The 20030-nt window shown below is 44.3% G+C and overlaps 1 protein-coding gene across 3 annotated transcripts in view; it reads left to right on the forward strand.

Moving 5' to 3' along the window:
- Positions 1-20030, forward strand: part of PLXNA1 (plexin A1) — a 531430-nt gene that overhangs the window by 91794 nt on the left and 419606 nt on the right. For all 3 annotated transcript variants that reach the window (XM_082265085.1, XM_082265087.1, XM_082265086.1), the window contains exon 3: positions 14330-14512. In XM_082265085.1, the coding sequence (XP_082121211.1) occupies positions 14330-14512 (183 nt within the window). The remainder of the gene's footprint in view (positions 1-14329; positions 14513-20030) is intronic.

Here is a 20030-nt window from a genome sequence, read left to right on the forward strand (position 1 = left end):
TGAAAGAGGGGGTCAGGGATACATCTAGACACAGACTAGGAACCACATACTACATATTGACAGATGGGTATAAATATCTTGGGATAAAAATGACTCAACCATTCCTCAGTTTTACATGTGAATCAGAAAGCTTAAAGAGGACCCAAGGCCTCCAAAATTTTGTTCAATTTTTCCGTGCTTTCAGACGCAATAGCTATCAACTCTTCCATTGCATGGATTGAGTCCACTGATTACAACCATTCTACCGGCCAATTTTACGCAGTGCTTTTACATCTGTATTGTATATTTACATCAGTCCCTGCCCTCAAGGAGCTTACAATTTAAGGTTCCTAATTCGCATTCATACATACACATACTATGGCCAATTTAGGAGACAAATACCCTACCAGCATGTCTTGGAGTGTAGGATGAAACCAGAGGAAACCCACGCAGACACAGGGAGAACATGCCAACTCCAGGCAGAAATCCATTTACAGCACATGATCCTTATTTGTAACACAAAGCTTTACCTTGCAATGCAGCATGTTACAATGCAGGTGCATTGCTTTAGGGCTCATTAACATTAGCGGAGGGGGTGTTAAAACCAGGTGGTAAAATGACACTTTTACTGACACTCCCCAACCCCCGTTGGTTGCAGCTGGGTGTGTATACATACCACGGCTGTTTTGATTTGCTTTACGTCCGGGGCAGGAATTATACCCCATGACGATTTGCCCACCAAACATGACCTGTTCAAGTGAATAAGTAAATGGGGTCGCTTAGCAAGCACCCCGCAACCAAGGCGATCAAGGGGTTAAAGCAGGCGGTGAGGAAAGCCGGTGGTGAGGAGGCCTCTTCATTGCCTGTCAACCATTCTCTCAGGAGCAATCTGAACTCTGATCGCTCAGTGAGACCAAATCTTGTGTGCACGAGTCCTGAGTTGCCTTTCAAAATGAATGGCACCATAACACGTTGTGTGCATTATTGCATGCAGCCTCAACGTGCCTGACCATGCTGTGAAATTGTAAGTGGGCCTTCAAAGTAAAGTTGCACTGAGAGAAATAGGAGGCTTCCATGCTCAGCTCCATTTAGAGGTCAAGGCCTTTTTTCCTAATGCTGTGCATTGCCCTAATGGGGTGCCATTTAAAATAATTGGCCTATTATGTGCGTTAGAGCACATTGTGTCAATATGACCGTTCCCATGATGCAGAATTGTAATCAGGCCCTCAAAGTAGAGCTGCACTGAGATAAATGTGGAGGCCGCCATGCTGACCTACTACTCATGGAAGTTCCAGCTGCTTGACTGCTGTTGACTTCAATACTTTTGACTAATTATCTGGAATAAGCATACAGCAAGTAAAATTCATTATTGATCCCCATGCTTTTTCCATCTTGAAAATTGATGTTGTTGGATCAATAATATAACAGCCAGGCAAGTTAGCATTTTGCAAAGTACAGCCCGGCATTGGCTGTCTCTGTACTCGCTCAGTACAGATTTTCTTTAATCTTTCGGTATTTGCGGTGTGATCTTGGAATGGAGTTCATTCTTCCATGTTGTTTTGCCCTTTTGATAAATGATGTCACGTCCCCTCATGTACTCTGTTATGCTAGAGTAGACTTGTGCATGAAAATGGTCTGGCACCCGTGATGGTTGGCGGAGCAGCAAAGGAATTGTATTTTCCCATTGTGTAGGCCATGCGCTTTCTCCAAACTGTATATTTTTAGGTCATTCTTTGAACTTGCATGTTAACCCTCTGCCGCCAGCCAATCACTCGGCTCCCCTTCAGCATTGTGCCATTCCTTAAAATCTCAACCCCCCCGCCCCACCTTTGAAGTTCCAGTTGCGGTCCGGCAGGGCCTGTGGTTGTTGTGGAAAATCTATCATCCCTTGGTGGCGGTGATATGAAGTGATTTCACGGATCACCGAACCTCCCAACTCTCGACTCCATTCCTGCCATTCCCTTTTAACACTGACTGGATGAGCTTGTGTCGCTGTGAGGGTCTGCCAGAGCGGGAACACTGCAGAATATTAACTCGTGTGTCTTCCAGACTGGTGGAATGTGGAGAAAGCGGCAAGGTGTACGCAATTCGTGAAGGGCTGCATGAACATCGCTTACTTAACTGTAAATTTTTATTAAAAAAAATAAAAATAAAAAATAATTAAATTTAACTGTTTTGATTTGTATAGATTTTGGATCAGTTGGAATCTCTGCAGGTTTTTTATTATCTTCTGATAGCTGCAACTAGAACATGGGTTCCGATTGGGAGATTAGTATTGAGTTGGCCCACCCTTTGCAGCTATACCAGCTTCAATTTATCTGGAACAGCTGTCCACAAGGTTTAGGAGTGTGTCTATGGGAATGTTTGACCATTTTTCCAGGAAGCGCATTTGTGAGGTCAGGCACTGATGTTGAATAGGAAGGCCTGGCTCGCAGTCCCTGCTCTAATTCATCCCAAAGGTGTTCTATCAGGTTGAGGTCAGGACTCAGGCCAATCAAGTTCCTCCACTCCAAACTCTATCATCTATGTTTTTATGGACACTGCTTTGTGCACTGGTACAAATCATTCAGATATGGGGGGGGATTATGATGTGGGGTTGTTTTTCAGAGGTTGGGTTTGGCCCCTTAGTTCCAGTGAAGGGAACTAGGCACTAGGAAGTAAGGCGTCAGCATACCAAGACATTTTGGACGATTTCATGCTCCCAACTTTGTGGGAACAGTTTGGGGGTGGCCACTTTCTGTTCCAACATGACTACGCACCAGTGCACAAAGCAAGGTCTAGAAGGACATGGATGAGCGAGTTTGGGGTGGAGGAACTTGACAGTCCTGCACAGAGTCCTGACCTCAATTGGATAGAACACCTTGGGGACGAATTACAGTGCAGACTGCAAGCCAGGCCTCCTCGTCCACATCAGTGCCTGACCTCACAAATGCGCTTCTAGAAGAATGGTCAAACATTCCTAAAGACACTCCTTAACCTTGTGGACAGCCTTCCCAGAAGAGTTGAAGCTGTTATAGCCAACTCAATATTGAACCCTACGGACTAAAGCCTCGTACACACGCAACGATTATCGACTGACCGATCGTCCGACTTTTGTCCAAGTTGTGTTTTGTTGGTTGGAATGTGCCTAGACCGCGCACACATTTTCTCGGCCAACAAAATTCTACTTCAGAAGTGATGTCATGTGTTGGTTTGTTTTCTTTGTGTTTTTTCTTCAATGAGCATGCCCAGACTTGCTCATCAGATTTTTCCCTGTTGAAATCTGTACTGACTGCACGAAAATCGGCCATTGTGTTGACGGCCAACAAAAATTTTATAGTCTGCACACCAGATTTTTTTCGGCCGAAAAGTCGGAGTTGGTTGTCGGAAGCATCATAATAACAAGCCGAAAATCGCCAGATCGGACGTTGGCCAAAAATTCCCTGCCAATTTTCGACGCGTGTGTACGGGGCTTAAGACTGGGATGCCATTAAAGTTCATGTGTGTGTGTAAAAGCAGGTGTCCCAATACTTTTGGTAATATAATGTATATTACCATTGCTCACCAAACCGTAGTAGGAATTGCATATTGAGTACTGTGGCAACCAATGGATGACACCATGATCAACAAGTAAAGCATATGCCGCCAGCACAACAATCTCTACAAGCAGAACTCCTTTCTTTATGAATGTGCCGCTGCCCAATCACAATTCAACACAATATTTCAGGAACTGTGGTAGATTCCTTCATCAAGGCAAAGTAAAACAAGACACTTTGTCTTGATGAAGGAATCCACCATAGTTCCAAAATGTTGCGCTGAATTGTGACTTTGCAATGATGCATTAATAAAGTAAAGGACTCTGTATGATGTCTGGTGTGCTGGCGCCATACGTCTTTCTTGTTGCATCCAGCATACAGTTCAATTCCGGTTTGGTGAGTGATGGAGATATCTGATTGACCCAATGGAAGATTTTCTCTACTCCAGTTTTGGTGACAACTGTGAAATTTTGAATTCTCCACACTTCCTGTCCTGGCGACAGTGGTTCACAGGACAGATAGGTTATATCCTCCCAATGGGGATACATACAATAGACTAAACCTAAAGCCCCGTACACACGTGTCGAAATTCGGCCGGGAATTTTCGTCCAACGACCGATCTGCCGATTTTCGGCTCATTAGTATGATGCTTCCGACAACCGACTCCGACTTTTCGACCGAAAAAATCCTGGTGTGCAGGCTATAAAATTTTTGTCCGCCGTCAAAACACGTCCGATTTTCGTGCAGTCAGTACAGATTTCGATGGGGAAAAATCTTATGAGCAAGACTGGGCATGCTCAGAGAAGAAAAAACACAAAGAAAGCAATCCAACACATGACATTACTTCTGTCGTGTGGGAAAATTTGTGTGCAGTCTAGGCACATTCCAACCAACAGACACCACTCTGGACAAAAGACGGATGACCGGTCAGCGGAAAATCGTTACATGTGTACGAGGCTTAAATGTATCAGCAATTGAAACGCCACACCATGCGCTAATATTCCCAGATGATACCAATTTATTCCAATGTTGGATTAGGTAGGATGCCTTTATATTATAAGAGAGCCAACATGTTTTTGGGGCCAGAGTTTGCCCCCTTTGTCAGGGTTTACCTATAAAAGCGCATTATAGACTGGAATAAAGGTATAATATATGTGGTCGTTTTCACTTTAAAGATCAGCATTCAGCAAATAATAAGTAGAACTTGACCTTACAACAAGCAGTGTGGGATGATGGGAAATGTCAAGGCAAAACATTCCAGTTACCGAATTTAGTCGGCATATCTTTTTTTTTTTTTCTTACAAAATTTTCTGTTTGTAGAAGTACAGTCAGGGTTAGCCTGAGCCCCATTCACACCTGAGCTCAATATCCTGCTCAACATCAAGAGTTCCATTGTCTTAACTGATGTATGTTGATATCTGAGCACTTAATCCAGTGGTTGTTATAAGCTAAAGAGGGCCTCAGATGCGGTCCCTGTCATCACCAACGGGCCGCACATAATGTTCAATATAAGTAGTGCTTGAGAGGACTATCAGAAACTGCAAACCTAATAGAGGAATCAAAACTACTGAGGTCCAAGGGCCTCACATCATATACCAAAGGGCCACAGGTTGGGCCCAGGGGCTCAGTCGCTGGTAGCTCAATGCCTGTCAATCAAAAAAGTACATGCATTTTTTTATCATGCAGAATCTGGTCTTTTTGGCCCCATGGACTTTTAACGGGAGTGCACAAAACGTGAACATGCATGTTAGAAGTGTTTTTTTGCTCATGTAATGACTCTATGGGGCCAAAAACATGTGATCCCTCCAAAACTAGCTTCAGTACCGCACAACACTCTAAAAATGCACAAGAAAGCCTTAAGGTCATCTAAATAAACAGCGCTCAAGTGTGATTGGAGGCTGAAGCAGAATGGTGTGGCAAGCAGGCTGCTGCTTCAAGGCCAACATTTTATCAGGCAGTGCAATTTCAGATAGAGAAAGTGGAAAGAAAAATGGACAGACCAAAAGTAATTTTGATTTGTCCAGGCCAGTAGTATTGAATGTTATCATGTCATGCGGTTTACTTTTAAATGGCTAAGGTGTAATGGAAGAATCTGGTTGCATTGAGAAGAGCTTCACTGGACAATGGTTAGTCTTTCAAAATGGCCGCCCTATTGTACGGTACAGAATGTTCTTCAGTCATTCTCATATGGCATTTGTGATCAGCCCTCATAGACATATGTTTACATCTCAAATTCTCCACGCTTTGACTTGAGCTTTGTCTCTCATGCAGAAGACATCCTAGCTGAATTCCTTAGATCTCGCTGGGGTCATTCTGGTGAGGTAACGTTAATTTATGACACTCAGTCTGGAGACGGCATCCCCACCTCACTTGCTTGTGTCCTAATATTAATACAGTCAGCAGAGCTCCTAATGGTGAGATGGATCTAGGGCACCATGCCAGGCAGGCTGCAGCGTGCCAATCCCGCCTCCCTGTCTGTAATGCAAAGTGAGGACATCATAAAAATCCAACAGCCGCACCAATTTATTGTATCACATAAGGGCAGCCATACTATATGCTAAGTGCACATTTGGATGAGGCCTACTATTTCTCTTGGAGACTTGGGGCTCTTTTTTGAATCACTTGGTAGAGCCTACTAGCAGCCATTTTAAAGAGTAAACCTGTAAGTATATGTTTGTATATGTATTTGTAGGGTAGGCCAACCAGCTTTCATGGATGGTGCCTCCATTTTTCAAATTAGCAGTAAACCCTAACAGCAAAGTTCATTTTTCCTTTAGGTTCACCATTTTAAGTTTTTCATTTTACAGCAGCAATCTGCAAACAGTGGCCTGCGGGTCACTTCTGGTCCGCAACAAGATTTTAACCAGCCCACTGCTAGGGTCAGTGACTTGTCCGTAATGTGACTCGATGAGGATTATGCCTCATACTCACCAGTGTTAATTTCGTAGACTAAAACCGACTAAAACGTTTTCGTCGACTAACACAATTCAGATGACTAAAATACGACTAAAACTAAAATGGCATTTTAGTCTTAAGACTAAAATGCGACTAAAACTAAAATGGCATTTTAGTCAAAAGACTATAACTAAAACTAAATTGAAATTTGCTGCCAAAATTAACACTGGTACTCACGCGTCGATAGTTGGCCATGAATTTTCGGCCAACGTCCGATCTGCCAATTTTCGGCTTGTTAGTATGATGCTTCCGACAACCGACTCCGACTTTTCGGCCGAAAAAAATCTGGTGTGCAGGCTATAAAATTTTTGTTGGCCGTCACCACAACGGCCAATTTTCCGTTAGTCAGTACAGATTTCGGCAGACAAAAATCGGATGAGCAAGACTGGGCATGCTCAGAGATGAAAAAACACACGGAAAGTAAACCATCACATGACATCACTTCTGAAGTAGATTTTTGTTGGCCGAGAAAATTTGTGTGCAGTCTAGAGCACATTCCAACCAACACAACAACACTGGTCAAAAGTCGGCCGATAATCGGTGCGTGTGTACGAGGCTTAAGAGTCAGCAAGCCTGCCTCTGGTCCATGCTTCAACCACCTCATGTAACGGGGGACTCATGTGAGAGGGGACTCTGTGGCAGACTTTGATGGGAACCCTGATGTAAGGGGGACTTTGATGGCTACCCTGCTGTAAGGGGGGGGAGACTTTGATGGCAACCCTGATATAAGGGGGGACTTGTATAGCAACCCTGATGTAAGGGATGGGGACTTTGATGGGAACCCTGATGTAAGGGGGACTTTGATGGCAACCCTGATATAAGGGGGGACTTGTATAGCAACCCTGATGTAAGGGATGGGGACTTTGATGGGAACACTCATGTAAAGGGGGGGGGGGACTTTGACGTAAGCCCTGATCTTTTGGCAGCGACCCTGATGTAATGCCTGATTTGAAGGGGACCCTGAAGTAAAGGGGGACCCTGATGGGGTTTTTACAACCTGCGAATATTTGTAAAATTTATAATGTGACCCTCTTACGGAAAAGTTTAGAGACGCTGCTATTAAATATTTATCAACTTATCCCCAAACACTCACTTCACCAACGCTCCGCTTTCCAATGTTCCCCCTTCCCTGAGTCTGTTCCTCTGAATCTCAAGTCGGGGGCGAGCATTGTTGATATCACTTAAAGGTCACCTGACCTGGTTACATGGCAGGGCACAGTGGTGTCTCTGAAACTACTGTCACTCTAAAGCCAATGAAGGCGGAGCATGGGAGTGTCCAGAAATGTAGGGCTTTGGGGCTGCTTGTGTTTGTGTAGTGTAGGTACACAGCAGGTGTAGTCCTATTCAGAACGCATTTTGGGGTGGCTACGGTTGGCCTCCAGGGTTCCTTGCAAGGCAGCGTAACCACTCTTAAAAGTGAAAATTCAGAAGAAAGAAAATGTAATGAACTACCTGGGTATGTCAAATTAGTGTAGTCCCAGTTGGGAGAAGGCATGTTACCGTAGCTATCCTGGAGCTCCATGGGTCCTTGCAAGGCAGCGTAGCCATCTCAAAGCTGGAAATGCGGGATAGAAAAAATTCAATGGACCAGTTTGCAGACAGACATCCTGCAACAATAAAGATGGCAGCAAGAAATAAAGTAGATTTATGCTGCTAGATTTGTGTTCCTAATTAAAGTTTGATAACGCTTTAAGTTGGCCACACGTTGCACCATATCTTTTAGTCTCACCAACAACTGTGTAGTGAGGGCCTACCCAAACAGACTCTTCCATGGTGATGGTTGCTGGTTAATTGTACAATCCCATTGTAACGTGTGTGGCTAGATCTACATGGATAGATTGGTGGTCACCATTTTTGTCATTTCCTGTCCCTACGAGAAAAGTCTACCAAACAGGGACTGCTATAAAAACCGTGGTCCGGGTTCTTTCCTTTCCTTCACTCCAAACCTAAACCAAATGTGTTTTGGGCTGGAGTTGGGCTTTAACCATTTCCTGCTCACGCAGGGCTAGGCTCTTTTCTGGCATCTCATAATATGGCATTGCTTTCCTTGTTGGCAGCAAACATTGCATTCCTCCCTTTGGCCGGAGTACATCATTATCAACGCTTTTATTGTGTTCACAGCCTGGATCCACAAATATGCATTATAACCTTTCCGCTTGCAAGAGATATGATAATACTAAATATTTTTATTTAATTGCTCTTTTGCAAGCAGACTGACTCATTCTCCCCCCCCCCCCCCCCCCAACACTCGGCTCCTCTAGCGGAGACCGCACCTGCCTGTTAGGCCTCTGTATCAACCGACAAAATGTCTGGAAAGGATGGGGCCCGAGCAGTGGCAGCCATGATAAATATTAGCCAAGCCCGCTGGCGTAGCAGCTGGGGAGAGCTGGAACGGCTCCTCCAGCGGAATTAAGGGACAATGAAGCCAGCTAGATTTAACCCTTATGGGTCTGTATGTGGGGAAGCAGAGTAAATGGACAAGTGCAATATCCCATAGTAATCAGTTGGCGATCCTTATTCAATGATTGGATGCTGCTAAATTGGAATCTAGTTGGTGGTTTTTTTTTTCCCCTTGGTACATTGCCTTTGCTCTATGCACTGCTGTATTAAAAATAAACCTTTTAAAATGGCTGGATTTATTAACCAGATTTTTTTTTTTTCTCTAATCCTTCTAGCCCTAGTTAACCCATAGCTGTCCCCTTCCATCATCGTCTAACGCCTATGATAACTAACTTGTAGGTGGGGTGCAGCAATAACACGCACAGTCTGAGTGCAATACAAAGAACTTGTATTTAAATAAAAACAGTTTGCAACAAACCCTGTGGGAGATGGCCCAACCGGGAGCACTCCTATTCCAACTGGGTGTAATGAAGCAGGTTTCAGCCGAAACTGACAGCGCCGTCTCGTGCCCACATGGGGGAAGATGTCCAGAGTAGTTGCAAACCCTATGCTTTCTTGATTGGAACATTTCCCTGCCGCTACTGTAATCAGTGCTAAAATATGCACTTTTACTGTAATAATGACACTGGCAGGGAAGGGGTTAACTCTGTGGGTGATCAAGGGGTAAATGTGTACCTAGGGGTGTGATTCTAACTGTATGGGGGTTGGGCTTGTGAAAGGATCAGAGACATCTGGTCCTATATAGAAGGATCACATGAGCTCTGTGATCATGTTAGGGAGAAGAACAGTCAACTGTGTTTACAACAGCCGACCGTTCTTCTCTCTCAGCAGGGAACAATCGCGGGTGTCAGGCGGCAATCGGAGCCGCCTGCCCCGTGCAATCGGCTTCCCCGCTGATGAGTGGGTGCGGGCGCTCGCCCCATAGCTGAAGGCGCGGGACCAATGTAAACCTACGTAGTCTCACGCAGGAGGGCCGGTGTTCCGTGAAAAAACCATACCCTCGTCACTTCCGGTGCAGCTACGGAGGGTATGGATTTATCACAGTAGTGATGTAATGTTACACTTGCCGCCGTTACATTAAAACAGCTCCTCTGCAACATGAGTCATCTCCGCTCCTATCCCTCTCACTTCCATGATCTCGGCTAATAAATATAAAAGCGGATCACGGAGCCGACATCTCCATCATTTAGATTTCATACACCCGCCGCCGCTTTTATATTTAGTAGCCAACATCAGGGAAGTGACGGGTAGGAGCGGAGATGACTCATGTTGCAGCCGAACTGTTTTAATGTAACCGCCGCAAGTATAACATTACACACACTACCGTAATATTTTCATACCCTCCGAGCATGCGCACTTGTCAACTTCTCTGCTGTTCAATGATGTATCCGGTGCTCTGAGCATGCGCACTGCTACGCTGCTCAGATGTTTCTGACAGGAAGTGACGAAGGTATGGAATTCTAACGAGGTATGGTTTTCTAACGTTACACCGGCCTTCCGCAGTAAATTGGCGGTGGGCGGGCCGGAAGCGGTTAAGCTATGAAAAACAACTGAAAGCCAATTGGTTTCTATGAAGAGCTGCACCAGATTTTGTACCATGCATTTTTGAGTAGCTCAACCCCAAAAAGTTTACTTAAACACACATTTTTGCTCAAGTCCTTATTATTCCTTCAATTCTGCATAAAATAGGCCCTCCAGGACCGAGCTGAACAGCATGGAACAATGTGATTTTTGTAAATGGCGTTTGAACGGTTGAGACTGTGTACGAGGATGATAAGTATACGCCTTGGGTTTTGCTGACACTCTTCTGCTGCCTTGACATGACAGCAAGTGCAGCTCTTTATTTTTTTTGAAGACGACATAAATATTCACCCGTGCAAAGTGCAAAGAAAAAAAAGAAATGAAAATGGTTTTCTCTGACTTGCGTCAGTGAGACCTCATGTCTTCTGTATGTCAACCTAACCTAATCAGAAGGAGCCAGAGGCCTGGTGTTCTTTTCTGAAAGCCTCGAAATAGTTTTCCCTTTTGTTTCTTAACCTTGCCACCTGCCGTGTTCACACTCCCTACTGACACTCCCGGAGAACACACCCTGCATCTGCAACGCCTCGCTGCATCCTTTCCTTGCAGCCTTTAAGTAAGGATATATTGTTTTTCAAAGTGCAGGTTATTATTTTACAAATAATTAGTGCTTGAAATATTTTCCCTATTATTTTTACCGGGGAGCATTGTTTAGAACGTTCCCTATGGAGCCTGTGGCTTTTCATAAGGTCAGCCATATTGCTACAGGCGGGTTTTCAGTTCTAGTTTCTGAACTGCTTGTCATCTTGTGAAAAAGCACGCAATCCTCTCTCTTTATTTATTTTATTAAAGCCGTCTTCAGAAAGGCGGGAGGTAGTAACAAAATGCTGTTGGACGCAGGAAATCATATCTACAACTAGAGATTCAAAATCTTTGCCTGGACATGCCTGTTCACAGCAGGTTGTGCTTAACCAAATCCATCTGGGGAAACATCCTAGTTTGAGCCCCCGTTCACATTGAACGCGGCTTTGAAATTGTGCGACTTCATCTGAACTCGCATGATTTCAAAGCTGCGGTTGAGTCCGACTTCTTTGCGGGTTCTTGCACAGATGTCTATTGAGGTTGCCCCCAAAGTCGCCAATAGTAGTGCAGGCACTACTTTTGGAAATTGGTGCGACGCAAACTTTACAAAGAGTACCATTGCTGGCCATAGGCTGTGATTTGTCATGCGATTTGACCTGATAATTGCGCCTATGTGAATGGCAGCCTAGACTGTAGAACAACCTGCACCTGTGCTGTATGTTTCCATGGTCAGTACTGATATGGGGGATGGGGGGGGGGGTTAACCCTAAGGGATGGCCCTTAGGTCAATGGTGGTCAACTTTTCTTCATATGGGGCCCAAACATTACCAAAGGGCCACAATTAAAATTCAGTGAATATTCAGTGTTGGAGACAGCAGACACACAACAGGGTATAGTCAGCGACTTTGGACATTAAACAAGGGAAGGTCAGAGCCTGCCAACATCAAACAGGAGATTGTCAGAGACTGTGGATATAATACAAGAGATGGTAAAAGACTACAGACATTATACAAGAGAGGGTCAGAGACTGTGGATATAATACAGGCTGTGGTCAGACACTGTGGACATGAAACAGGACATGGTCAAAGACTGCAGACATGTTACAAGAAATGGTCAGAGACTGTGGATATAATACAGGAGATGGTCAGAGACTGCAAACATGTTACAAGAGATGGTCAGAGACTGTGTATATAATGCAGGAGATGGTCAGAGACTACAAACATGATACAAGAGATGGTCAGAGACTGTGGATATAATACAGGAGATGGTCAGAGACTACAAACATGATACAAGAGATGGTCAGAGACTGTAGTTATAATACAGGAGATGGTCAGAGACTACAAACATGATACAAGAGATGGTCAGAGACTGTGGATATAATACAGGAGATGGTCAGAGACTGCAAACATGATACAAGAGATGGTCCGAGACTGCAAACATGATACAAGAGATGGTTGACAATGTCTCATGTCCCCTGAACCCCCCTCTTTCACAATTTGAGCCCGATGAATCCTGACATTCTCATCTTGGAATATGCCTGTGCCATCAGGGAAGAAGAAAAATCCATTGATGGAATAACCTGGTCATTCAGTATATTCAGGTAGTCAGCTGACCTCATTCTTTGGGCGCATGCAGTAACTATCCAATAGGATCGTTACTGCATGCTTAGTTTAATTAGTTGCTTAGTTAATTCCAGGTGGTGACTTTTTTTTTTTTTTTTTGGGCCGGCGCTGTGTGTGTGTGTGTATGTGTGTGCGTATGTGTGTGTGTATATATATGTATATGTGTGTGTATATGTATATATATATATATATTTTGTGTGTATATGTATATATATATATATATATATATATATATATATATATATATATATATATTAGTGTGTGTGTGTGTATTTATATGTATGAAAACTCCTAAAGAAATAATAATCAAAGTTCTTTCTATCTGTTAGGTAGTATGCACAGGAATATAATATAAGTATTGGAGACTTAACTGACCACCTGTTGCCCAACATTCCCGGCTGACACCAGAATGTAAACGACCTTAAACAAAAAAAAAGAAAAATGTAAGGCCCCCCCCCATTCGGGTCTGGTATGTACTTTAACTAGGACATCACACCAATAAAAGAAAAGACCCCCCCCGCCAAAAAAAAAAAAAGATAACAAAGGTTCTCTGGTGGATTTTATGGGGACCGCATTTTTTTTTTTTTGCCATTTGGATCCCCCTAAAATCCACATACAGGACCCGAAGATGGCTCCTTTGTGTACACTCTGTCAGCTGAGAAGAGTCACTGGTGTTGGGATGCAGGCGGTTGCCCTTTAACAACCATGGAGCAGTTGCAAAAACTTGTCAAAATGCATCAATGTGACACTACAGAGAAATCGAATGAAGTTGCAGCTGCTTAAATTGGTGGTCAGTGGGGAGAAAGCTCCTTACGTTGGTGGTTAGTGGGGAGAATGTTCCTTACGTTGGTGGTAGTGGGGAGAATGTTCCTTACGTTGGTGGTTAGTGGGGAGAATGTTCCTTACATTGGTGGTTAGTGGGGAGAATGTTCCTTACATTGGTGGTTAGTGGGGAGAATGTTCCTTACATTGGTGGTTAGTGGGGAGAATGTTCCTTACATTGGTGGTAGTGGGGAGAATGTTCCTTACGTTGGTGGTAGTGGGGAGAATGTTCCTTACGTTGGTGGTTAGTGGGGAGAATGTTCCTTACGTTGGTGGTCAATTGGAAGAATGCTCCTTACATTGGGAGTCAGTTGGTGGAATGGCCCTTATATTGGTGATCAGTGGAAGAACAGTCCTTACATTGGTGTTTGGGGGAAGAATGCTCCCTACATATGGCTTAAAATATTATTGGTGTCAGTGGATTCTTATATGAGAGGCAGAAGTTGGCAATTTCTTTAGGAGCCCCTAGTGTCCTATATATATATATATATATATATATATATATATATATATATATATATATATATATATATAATATATATATATATATAATATATAATAATATAATTTTTTTTCCAATATTCAGGTTCAATTCTTTGTCACCTCCTGTATAAAAATGTGTTGGAAAAAACTGCTATCTGAGTTTTCAATACCAACCGTGTTAATTACTCGATATTTACTCCTTTTTTTTTTTTTTCCCACAACTCACTTTTAAACAGTGATGGAATCGGGTTGCTATGGGCCAGACTACTAGGCAGTTTTCTACATCTTATATTTTTATCATGGTGCCCCTTGGTCCTTGTATTCCATAGGGGATAAAGCAGCCAGCAATCTGAGTGGTCAGAGGCCATGCTGTATCTAAGCAACAGCTCAAAAGTTTAAAAAAGATATATATATCTGTGCTTTATTGTCTTCATTTTCCTTTTTGTCTTGCAGCCCCTGCAGATTGACGATAACTTCTGCGGTCAGGACTTTAATCAGCCTCTAGGAGGGACTGTCACCATTGAAGGAACCCCGCTTTTCATCGATAAGGAGGATGGTATGACTTCAGTAGCCGCCTATGATTATCGTGGACACACGGTCGTGTTTGCTGGCACCCGCAGCGGCAGGATGAAAAAGGTACGGCCATATTGGATGACTCGGTGGTTTTGATGCAACATACCTATTGCTGTTTTTTAGGACACTGTTGCGGCAATGAGTGGCCTGTTGTGGATCGTGTGTGGTGGCTCTTGACAAAGGCCACTGCTCACAGCTGAACAGATTGGTCTCATGAAAATCCAGAATTTGCATCTTTGTTGCAGTTTGGCCTTATGCAAAGTGGTCTTTTGTGCTGCTGTTTGAGGTTATTTCAAGCACCTGAGGCTTGCATTACAGTGTCTAGCTGCAGCCATTTTGTTGACAATGGCTTTGGTGATGTCTGAGACTCCTTTCATATTTCCTTGTAACGTGTACAGTGGGCAGTATAGTCTCCTTTCTAGTATATAATGTTTTATGTAAAGGCATCTGTCTGTGTTTCCACCATTTTTCCATGGTGGCTTTGACTTGGATGGACTTTGGTCGTCTTTTTGCCTTTTTTTAAATTCAGCTTTGGTTTTGCTTTGTGCATGTTCCCTAAATCTGAAATGTATTTACTGTATATGCCATAATAAAATTATTCCCTCAACTTTTTTGCCATACAAGTGGAATTTACGGCCAACCCTTTATTAGAAAAGGGTAGAAAAATCCCCCAACCCCAGGATAATGCCTTTATATTTTTGGTTTAATGAGCTTCTGAAATGTCTTGTAACTGCTCTAACTACTGGCTTTTCCTGCTGGTAACTAGCTTTCCATTGGCTAAAACTAAAGCCTGAAAAGGCCTGGAATTCGCATGAATTGCTAATGCTCGTGTGTGAATCCAGGCTTAGGCAATGTCCACTTATTCCAAATGTCCTCCTTCCCTAAAAGGTGCATAAAAGTTCTAAAGGTTACCTTATGTGTGGAAAAATGGATAATATACTTACTTACTTTTCCCGGCCTTGCTTATTGCAGGGAGGGAAGTCATCCTCCTGCAAACCAAATCCTTGGATATGCCAAGTAGTCCAAATTCTTGCGAGAAAACTCTGCAACACAGATGTCAAACACAAGGTCCGTAGGCCAAATCAGGCCCGCTAAGCCTTTTCATGTGGCCATCGCACCAAGTTTTGCAGCTGGAATGTTGAGAAAATACATTGGGTTTGCACACTGTGCATAGCGCGCCCCTAAATCCGACACTCTGTGCACAGCACGCCCCGGAGCTCTGCGCTCTGTGCACAGCACGCCCCGGAGCTCTGCGCTCTGTGCACAGCACGCCCCGGAGCTCTGCGCTCTGTGCACAGCACGCCCCGGAGCTCTGCGCTCTGTGCACAGCACGCCCCGGAGCTCTGCGCTCTGTGCACAGCACGCCCCGGAGCTCTGCGCTCTGTGCACAGCACGCCCCGGAGCTCTGCGCTCTGTGCACAGCACGCCCCGGAGCTCTGCGCTCTGTGCACAGCACGCCCTGGAGCTCTGCGCTCTGTGCACAGCACACCCCCCCGGAGCTCTGCGCTCTGTGCACAGCACACCCCCCGGAGCTCTGCGCTCTGTCCACAGCACACCCCCGGAGCTCTGCGCTCTGTCCACAGCACACCCCCCCCCCCGGAGCCCTGCGCACTGTCCACAGCAACCCCCCGGAGCCCTGCGCACAGCGAACCCCGGAGCCCTGCGCACAGCGAACCCCGGAGCCCTGCGCACAGCGAACCCCGGAGCCCTGCGCACAGCGAACCCCGGAGCCCTGCGCACAGCGAACCCCGGAGCCCTGCGCACAACACACCCAAGATTCAACTGGCCCTTTGACGGCAACCATACTGCTGATGCGGCCCTCGATGAGATTGAGTTTGACACCCCTGCTCTACAGCATAGTGTAGGATTCTTTTTGTGAGATTTGGGCTACTCAACATTCTCATTTGGTCAGAAGGAGGATGACGTCACCCTCACTTGGGTACCATGGGTGGAAGCTGAGGAAAGGTAAATATAGTATTCCTTATAAAGGAAGGCGGCACCTTGAATAAAGTGGACCTACTCACTGAGGAAAGCTCTGCTTTAAAAAGTAGTGTGGGAACGATCAACCTGGATAGCTTTGCTTTTAAACAAAGCCACGTGATCACCATGTCATAGCTGACCTGGATCGGAAACCATGCTGATTGATGTGAACCTGGAGTTACTGGTGATGCCCGGGCCCAGATGAGAGAATAGTAGTTTACACTTCCTCAATACAAAGCATCGTTCAGGGGGAACCTTTATCTGCAAACTAGACAAGAAGAGGTTAAATCGGTTTTATATTCATTCTTTTTTTCATTTTAATTTTTTTTCCTTAAATGCTTTTCTTCTTATTTAAACTGTTTAAATGTGACTGCTGCAAGTTTCACCTAGCCATCACATCCGACAGGCTTTTTAGTATTCATATATATTAACAAAAAACTGTGAAATTTTTTTTTTTTTTTTTTTTTTTGCGGTGACTGGCAAGCAGTACTTTCACTAATCAGATCTGGGATGTAATGAGGGGAGTGCGGAACGTTCCAGCACCTGTCACTTTTCATTCTCCCGGTGACAGGTGTAGGCTCGGGAGAACAATGCATTTATCAGTCTTTTGCTGATAAATGGGGAAAGATGAGTAAAATTCTGGCTGTTTTTTTTCCCCTTTTGTTCTCGACGCCCAAATATTCTGTCGTTGTCTGCTTTTGGTGGTTCTCCTGCCCGCTGTGCTCTTTGTGTGGAATCTGGCACGACAAGGCCAAGTGGTAATAATTCTGTATTGTTTATGTCTACCTGTCGGCGCATGACGGCTCCCTGGCTACAGGGCCCCTTGTTCCCTTTTTTCAGGCTTTTTTTCTGTAACCTGCTTTCATGGCAGTCTTTTTAGGGCTCATGTACACGATGGCAAGAAACGTGGCATTTTTATCTGTTTTCTATGGGCCCATTCACACAGCTGCATAGAGATAAGTAAACTCGCACTGCGTCCAGATCCTTAAAAAAAAATTATGTTTACATGTGTGCAGCTCAAGTGTACTCTACTGGGGTACAAGAGCTGCCTACATCCTAGGAACAAAAGATGCTAAACGACAATGGCCGACAGTCCTAGCAAGGGAAAACACTAGGGGGCGTTAGCAATGTAGGACACTGCCAGCAATAGCTGCCTGCATCCTAGCGACGAAAAAGATAAGCGCCAATTGCTGCCTGTGTCCTATCAATGGATTGAGCTAGGCAACAAAAGCTGCCTGCATCCGAGCGACTTAAGCACCGTACACACGTACCGAATGTCGGCCGAACGATCGGCCGTCTTTTGTCCGGTGCTGTCCTGTCGGCTGAAAAGTGCAAAAGACTGCACACGAATTTTGTCGGCCAACAACAGCCGACTGCAGAAGTGATGTCATGTGATGGTTAACTTTCCGTGTGTTTTTTTTCTTTTCTGAGCATGCCCAGTCTTGCTAATCTGCTGTTTGTCGGCCGAATTCTGTACTGACTGGCGACCAATCGGCCGTCGGAAGCATCATACTAACAAGCCTACAATCGGCCGATAATCGGTACGTGTGTACGGGGCTTTAATATGCCAGGCAACAATGGCTTCCTGCATCCTAGCAATAGCGGTCGCTAGGCAGAAATGACTGTCTGCAGCCTAGAAGCGAGGGACTCTAGGTGGCAATAGCTGCCTGCATCCTGGTAACCAATAAGATACATTTTTATGACCCATACACAAGAGTACATGCACATGGCTCTATGGAAATAACGTCAGCTAGTATACTGCATTCTAGTTGCTGTATTTTAATATGGGCATGTTCATATTCTGTATTTTACCCCAAATAATGAAATTTACATTTTGCATTGCGCTTATTTTCCAAAGATATATAATGCTGCTCTTAATTTGTGGTGAGACCTGGAGTTTAAATATCTGGTGATCCTGCCAGTCCTCTTCATGTTGTTGGGCTTCATGGTCTCTTCTGACCATGCAAACCAGGTGTGCATATCCTTGGCAGCATCATCTGCATGCATCCTCTCCTCGTTGCTTGGAATCCATAGCATGGCATGCATGTAGTAAATATAACTTTTTTTTTTCTTGCTATAGTCAACAAGGGTCTTTTGATGGACCTTTTCAGATTTGAGACCAGCTCTGCTGTAATGTGACACAGGAAGTGCCATCTCCCGTTAAAGCTGTCACCTCAGTACTTTGAAACCATTATCTCCATTCTTACGTTGGCTGGCATAGCCAGGTCAAGCGTTTTAAAAAGCTCATGTCATCTATAAGCTTTGGAGATGGACACGTTGTCAGATCACCTTCAGCCCATCAGTTACATTATGACATGACTGAGCGGTCATTTTTAGGCGGCCATTTCATCCTTTTATCTAAAGAGAACATGTAGGGTTATGGTACACATTTTCTTTGTTTAGAGCAACATGTTACTTTTTTTTTTTTTAATTTTCCTTTTTAGTCCAGTGAATATTTTAGGTTTATCATGGCGCACTGCAGTCTCCTGACTGCCAGATTTCTGTGGCTCTCAATGTCTGCTGTAAAGCGGGTGTCTACACACATGCAACTAAATGACCCAGAAGATTTACATAACCCTTAGCATTGGTGTCAGTGGATGCAATAATAATCCCCAATGTTGGTATGATTGGATGTAATAATAACCCCAGTGGTGTTATCATTGGACATAATAATAACCCTCATCATTGGTGTCAGTGGGTGCAAAAAGAACCCTCAACATTTGTGTCAGTGGCAAAAATATTAACCACCAGCAATTGGTGTCAGTAGATGCAGCAATAGCCCCCAACCTTTGTGTCAGTGAATGCTGTTATAACCACCATCGTTGGTGTCAGTGGGTGCAATAATAACTCTCATCGTTGCTGTCAGTGGGCGCAGTAATAACCCTCAACATTCGTGTCAGTGGCAATAATACCCACCAGCATTGGTGTCAGTGGACGCAGCAATAACCCCCAACCTTGATGTCCATGAATGCGGTAATAATGCCAAACATTGGTGTCAGTAGATGCAATAATACTTCCATTGTTGGTGTCATTAGATGCAAAAATAACCCCCATCATTGATGTCAGTGGCATTAAAAGGAACCCCCACTATTGATGTCAGTGACTGCAATAATAACCCCCATCATTGGTGTCAGTGGCAATAAAAGGAACCCTCACTATTGATGTCAGTGAATGCAATAATAACCCCCATCATTGGTGTCAGTAGCAATAAAAAGAACCCCCACTATTGATGTCAGTGAATGCAATAATAACTCCCATCATTGGTGTCAGAGGCAATAAAAAGAACCCCCACTATTGATGTCAGTGACTGCAATAATAACCCCCATCATTGGTGTCAGTGGCAATGAAAGTAACCCCCACTATTGATGTCAGTGGATGCAATAATAACCCCCATCATTGGTGTCAGTGGCAATGAAAGGAACCCCCACTATTGATGTCAGTGAATGCAATAATAACCCCCATCATTGGTGTCAGTGGCAATGAAAGTAACCCCCACTATTGATGTCAGTGGATGCAATAATAACCCCCATCATTGGTGTCAGTGGCAATGAAAGTAACCCCCACTATTGATGTCAGTGGATGCAAAAAAACTCTGAGCACT

The sequence above is a fragment of the Pelophylax lessonae genome, assembly GCF_965119305.1.
Source record: "Pelophylax lessonae genome assembly, chromosome: 8".
Classification (NCBI taxonomy): domain Eukaryota; kingdom Metazoa; phylum Chordata; class Amphibia; order Anura; family Ranidae; genus Pelophylax; species Pelophylax lessonae.